The sequence below is a fragment of the Alligator sinensis genome, unplaced genomic scaffold, assembly GCF_000455745.1.
Source record: "Alligator sinensis unplaced genomic scaffold, ASM45574v1 scaffold1599_1, whole genome shotgun sequence".
Classification (NCBI taxonomy): domain Eukaryota; kingdom Metazoa; phylum Chordata; order Crocodylia; family Alligatoridae; genus Alligator; species Alligator sinensis.
Window position 1 is genome coordinate 648,897 of NW_005842809.1, and position 6,733 is coordinate 655,629.

Genomic DNA, 6,733 nt, shown 5'->3' on the forward strand with positions numbered 1-6,733 from the left:
TGCGGGGAGGAGAGGGATAGGAACATGAAGCTGGGACTCAAAGGGTTAATGGGATGGGGATGCGTAATGAGGTGGGAGGTAAAAAGGAAATGGTGGTGGGGAAAGGGCAATGAAATGAAGAAAGTCAGCCACTGAAGGATAAAATAAAAAGAAGTTAAAGAGTTTAAAAGAAATAAAGAGGACATAAATTAAAGAAGGTCTCATGTTTTAATAAACTGGGATTTGGGATTGGGGTGTGTGGACTGCTGGTCATGCTTCCCGGGGTGACTTGGAGGTGGGAATGGTGAGGGAAGGCACTTTTGAGGGAGATACTGCCCCTTCCTCTGGGAAGGAAGCCTCAGGTCATGGGGACATGATCCAGCCTCCTTCCTTGTCCCCCACCCTCCCCACCACTCCCCCTAGACCAGAGCTTTCCAAACTGTGTGCCGCGACACATTAGTGTGTCGGCAGCAGTGTGTAGGTGTGTCGCGCGAAATGCAGAAAATTTTGCGGAAGGGTACCGCGGAGCTCCCTTACTCGCATCTGCTTCCCTTGGCCTCTCCCCCGGAACTGAATTACTGTGTCGCGAAATGATGCATGTCTAAAAAGTGTGTCACCAACCTGAAAAGTTTGGAAAGCTCTGCCCTAGACTCTACTCCTGGATCTGTCCCTGCCCTCCAGCCTGGCTAGTTAGCATGTGTTCTGCAGCCTGTTTGCATGCAGTTGCAGTCCTGGAGGTGGGAAGGTCACATCCCTGGAGGCAGGAAGGGGATTTGGCCTGGTCCCAGAACAGCCTCCTGGGCAGTAGAGGTCAGAGGATATAAAGTGTGTCCACATAGAACAAGAAGGTGGGGAAGGGGACATTGCATCCTGGGATGTTGGAGGACTGAAAGTTGGACAACTCATTGATGGGGAGTGGCCATGAATTAATGGAACATGAACTGGGTAATACAGAGATCACAGATAAACATTCCCTGGAGTGATGTAACTTCAAGCTGTCTAAAGTGTACTTAATCCAGGGGTTAAGAGCTCCAGGAGCCACCTAAAATGAATGTGTAACAAGGACCTAAGTATTTTAATTTTATAATGGTAAACTGAATTTTTAAAGATTGAAAGTGAAGGGATGAAAGTTGGACTGTAGAAGGGGTTAATACTTTTGAATTTGCTAGGATTCAAGTTAATGAAGAAATGCACTTAAAAGGATTAACATTGCTTTGGAAATTACACTCCTAAGAGATCAGCCCCTGTGGGGTTAGGAAGGAAGAATGTGAAAGAGCAATTCTGAGCCACTTGAGGGGCTATTGAGGATAATTCAGTTTTTATTTGTGAACCTGTAAAGGGTGATAAGCTGAGAGAAGCAGGTATTTGCGGGCAGGTTATCCACAATTCAGCATGAAACACCAGATCGGAGGCCAAAAAGAGGACAATTAAGCGTTACTGCTGTAAGGTAGGGCCTGGCTGCACTTTGGTTTGCCCTTGTTTTCTCCATATTCTTTCCCCTTCAAAGAACAGGTAGCTGTATTGTATATCTTGATTTACTGAAGCCTTTTCAACATTTTTATAGCAATCCTTAACGAAGAAATCCCTTTGGGTCCAGAATTCTGTTTGGCAGGTTACTCTACTTGACTCAAAAATCTGAAGGGCTTGGGGGTTTTCCCCAGGTTATTGGTGTCCCAGAATGAATGACCCCTTTTCTGATTACACATTGGGAGCATTTGTCTTAACAAAACCAGATTTTTTAACTTTCCAAACTTTCCAAACAAGCAAGGTCAGGAAGGACACAGATGTGCTTCTGTAGAAATTGGGCAAATCTTGCAGCATCTCCCCTCTTAGTTCCCCAGTGTCCCTGAGACCCTGGCTGGGGGAAATCCTAGTAACAAGACATGCCTTGCTGGGGGCATTCAGTGTCAGGTGCCTGGATGCCAGTGAAAGTGAGAGTTTTGCCAAGAAGAGTTGAGCAAATTTGTTTGAACCTTGGAGGGAAAAATTCTGGTTTCAGTTTTTTAGCATTTTAGGTAGGCCCTTTGTTTTTTGTTTTAAGCAACTTGAAACCTTGAAATCAAAAGATCAGGCCCTGTTTCAGTTTGACTAGAATTAATGGAAAGCCTTTCATTTACTTCAGTGGAAGCTGAAATGCTCTTTGCCGAATTCAAAACATTAGATAACAGTTATATGACTACAAGGAACACAGAGTTACACTGGACAGGACAAAAAAAGTCATCAGGAATAAAAAGCTTTTATGCTGTACTGAATAATCTAAACAATACATGAATACACAAACAACTTACCATGGGGTAAAAAGAAGCAGGGCTTTACTACATGTCAGCTGCTGTGTGATAGCTGCCTGTGTGCGCACACTTATCCCACAATAGCTGAAAGCTAAATGGCAGTTATTTATCCCTCTTCCTTTCTATTCCTTTTTAGTATCAACAGTTTTTTTTTTTTTTCTTTCCTTGCATAGGGTAGTGGAATCATTAGAAATATTCAAAAGGAAATACTGGGCTACTTCAAAAAGCAACATGAAAGACTCTAAGAAGCCATCTGCAAGTGAGAAATGCTTCTGTATATCCAAGCTTAAGGTACTGATGAATTTTAATTACTTTTATTACAGCTTCACTTAAAATTATTTAGAAGAAGTTTCAGTTTCTCCCCCAAGCATTGATTTCTTTTGTTTTTAAACTAATGTCTACCTTAACCATGGGATCCAAAGAAAGTTTATAAGAAAATATTTTTTTAATGTCTGTGGGTACGTCTACATGTTCCTTAATGTGCAGTAGTTACTGTGCATTTAGTTTAGTACTTGCTTAATGAAGTACTAACTAAATGCAAAGTAACTACTGGGTGCATCTACATGAGACACTATGTCACCATAGTGATGAGCTATGGTGATGTAGCTTGTCACTATGGTGACATAGTTTCGGCAGGCACTAACTGTGACGCCGCTGTTACTGTGCAATAGAGTTGAAAATGATTGGTGTACCACCAGGACTGTGCAGTACCGGGAGGTATTGCACAGCCATTTAGTACTCACTAAAGCAATTCTTTTTTCAGGGAACATATTTTTTAGAAAATGTTTAGTGCTCTTTGCAAAGGTGACAAGCTCATAAAAATACAATGAGAAGTGCTTTTGGAATATGTCTGATTGTGCCAGCTGTACAGCATTTAAAATTACTTTTGTTTGATAATTAATATTAACTAAGAACAGGTACAGACATTACACATGAGCCCATGTAACTGACTGAAAATCATTCTACACCCCTAACTGTACAGAAGTTTGGTGCACATAGACCAATCTAAAAATGGCAGAACCCGGTGTAAGATAGACGTGATTCAATGTGCACTCAAATCTAATCAATTTAGGTTAGACCAGTGAATCAAATTTCTGTACTAGATCCCCTATTTGTTTAAGTTAGATAGCTGTCCTCTGGCATCTCAGGCTCCTTTGCAACTCCTCCTCACAGGGAGGCAGGCTAGCACTTGATCAGCACTCAGTTGCTTTGGCCAAGAGTCCCACGGGCCTCGTCCTTGAGCTCCAGAGCCGAGCCAGTGCAGACCTGCTCCCTAGCCCAGCTTTCTGCTACAGGCAGGTAGTGGGAGGGGAGGAGACTCTGTGTCCCCTGCATGAGCCCCAGGACCTGGGCACCCATGTCCCTGGGCCATGCCCCTACACCCTGTCATGAAGCACCCCATGATATCCACATGCACCTGACACTGAGCCCAGGAGAACCCCTTCACTTGGGCACAGCCCCCGCACACCCAGCCAGGGAACCCCATGCTACCGTGCTTGGTCACAGCCCCACAGAGCCCGACCCTGGCTCCCACACAACACACATCTCAGTGGGCAGAGCCAGGCACCCTGCCACCTGGGCTCCAGCATAGACCCATCCATTCCCCCCCAGACAGCTCACCTCTGGTAGGTTGGGATGGCAGGGGACAGAATATTGGGACTATACCTGCACAAAGGCAACCCTGGGACTTCTGTGGCTTGGCCACTGCCCACAGATACCCGGGCCATTGGCACCTGGGATGCAGCAAGACTTTTTTGCTTCACAGCTACCGGGTTCCAGAGTACTGGGAAGTGGGGTGTGGGTAGGTCAGGGAGTTGGGGGTGTGCTTGCCTGTGCCCAGCAGTCAATCAGGGGTGGCAGTGGCATCATATAGGGAGTGCACGGTGTTCATGTGCACCCCCTGAGAGCGCTGGTGCACCCCCTGACAGCCAGTGTTCCCCACTTAGGTGATGGGCAGGGGGGGCAGACAAGAGCACTGGTGTCCCCCTCAGAGCGCTGGCCAGCAAGTGGGGGTACCAGGAGAAGCGATCCCCGCTGTTCTCCCATGGCTGATTGTGCTGACCAGGGGAGTGGCACACTGCTGGCACTCTCCAGGTTGGCACAATCAGCCGCAGGGGACCACTGCCCCCCGGTTACTGACTCAGGAGGCAGCAGTCATCCATGAGGGATGGCCTAGGTGCTTCCAGCAGCCTGAGGAGCCCATGGGGCCCACTGGGAGGTGTGCAGGAGTGCCCCCAACCTGGCCCTGGCCAGTACAGGCAGCCTGCATGCTGTCCCCAACCAAAGGGTGAACGTGAATTCTGTTCACTACTAATCTAACCTAGGCCAATTACAGAAACCTGCATATGTTAGATCTATTCCTCCTCAGGCTTTTTGAATGTCTGTACCTGGCCTAAATATCACCCACCCATGCATCACTCAGCAAATAAATGCATCAGTATTGAATTTATTACTATCAATTACTACACATGATTTACTATCTACACCTATTTTAAAAGATGAATTTTGGGCCATAGTGGGCATATCTATACATGCATTAATGTGCTTTTCCTAATGCATTAAATGTAGTGTCTCCAATGTGAGGTACTAAATTAATGCACATTTATAGTTTCATAGTTGGTAGGGTCGGAGAGGACGTGAGCAGATCATCAAGTCCGACCCCCTGCCATGGGCAGGAAAGAATGCTGGGGTCAAATGACCCCAGCTAGGTGATCATCTAGCCTCCTTTTGAAGACCCCCAGGGTAGAAGTGAGCACCACTTCCCTTGGAAGTTGGTTTCAGATCCTAGCTGCCCTGACTGTGAAGTAGTGCCTCCTGATGTCTAGCCTGAATCTACTCTCAGTCAACTTATGGCCATTATTCCTTGTTACTCCTGGTAGTGCTTGGGGGAACAGAGACTCTGCCATTGCCTGCTGGTCCCCCTTGGCAAGTTTATAGATGGCCACCAGGTCCCCTCTCAGCCATCTCTTGTGGAGGCTGAACAGGTTCAGGTCCCATAGCCTCTCCTCATAGGGCCTGCCCTGCTGCCCCCTGATCATGTGAGTGGCCCTCCTTTGGACCCTCTCAATGCTGTCCACATCCCTCCTGAAGTGCAGCGCCCAGAACTGGACACAATACTCCAACTGTGGCCTGACCAATATTGCATACAGGGGGAGGATCACCTCCTTGGATCTACTTGTGATGCGTCTGTGGATGCATGACAAGGTGTGGTTTGCCTTCCTGACCGTGTCCTCACATTGGCAGCCCACGTTCATCTTGGAGTCAATAGTGACTCCAAGATCCTTTTCTGCCTCTGTGCTGATGAGAAGGGAGTTCCCCAGCCTGTAGGTATGCTGCTGGTACTCCCTCCCCAGGTGCAATACCTTGCACTTGTCAGTATTGAAACCAATCCTATTCTCATCCACCCACCCCTGTAACCTGTCCAGATCAAGTTGTAGCTTGTCCCTTTCTTCTAGCGTGCCCACTTTTCCCCACATCTTAGTGTCATCCACGAATTTGAACAAGGTGTTTTTCACCCCCTCATCCAAGTCACTGATGAAGATGTTGAACAGTGTGGGCCCGAGGACTGAGCCCTGGGGAACCCCACTGCCCACATCCCTCTAGGTCAAAAATGACCCAACCACCACCACTCTCTGGATGCGGCCCTCCAGCCAATTTGCAACCCATATGACTGTGTAGGCATCAACACTACAGTCGCCTAATTTTTTAATGAGAATGGGGTGAGAGACAGCATTGAAGACCTTCCTAAAGTCCAGAAAGACTATGTCCACCATGACACCTGTATCCAAGGATTTTGTGACCTGGTTGTAGAAGGCAACCAGGTCGGTCTGACAGGACCTGCCTCTAGTGAACCCATGTTCATTCATAGATTTCATTCATAGACATCAGGGCTGGAAGGGACCTCGGAAGATCATCGAGTCCAGCCCCCCGCCCAAAGGGCAGGAAGTCAGCTGGGGTCATAGGATCCCAGCAAGATAAGCATCCAGTTTCATCTTGAAGGTGTTCAATGAAGGCGCTTGAACCACCTCCGGTGGCAGGCTGTTCCAGACCTTAGGGGCTCGGACAGTAAAGAAATTCTTCCTTATGTCCAGCCTGAAACGATCTTGAAGTAGTTTGTGACCATTCGACCTCGTCATCCCTTGGGGCGCTCTGGTGAACAAACGTTCCCCCAGATGATGGTGGTCACCCCTGATAAACTTGTAGGTGGCCATCAGATCACCCCTAAGCCTGCGCTTTTTCAGGCTAAAGAGCCCCACGGCTCTCAGCCTGTCATCGTAGGGTCTGCTTCCCTGACCTCTGATCATGCGCGTGGCTCTTCTCTGGACTCTCTCAAGCTTCTCCACATCCTTTTTGAATTGTGGAGCCCAAAACTGGACACAGTACTCCAGCTGCGGCCTCACTAAGGCCGAGTACAGGGGGAGAATGACGTCCCGGGATTTGCTTGAGAAGCATCTATGGATGAAAGC

At 47.7% G+C, this 6,733-nt stretch overlaps 1 protein-coding gene across 1 annotated transcript in view; it reads left to right on the top strand.

Moving 5' to 3' along the window:
* Positions 1 to 6,733, top strand: part of SLCO1A2 (solute carrier organic anion transporter family member 1A2) — a 35,073-nt gene that overhangs the window by 110 nt on the left and 28,230 nt on the right. Inside the window, exon 2 of the mRNA XM_006035153.3 lies at positions 2,441 to 2,558. Within this exon, the coding sequence (XP_006035215.1) occupies positions 2,499 to 2,558 (60 nt within the window). The 5' untranslated portion in view covers positions 2,441 to 2,498. The remainder of the gene's footprint in view (positions 1 to 2,440; positions 2,559 to 6,733) is intronic.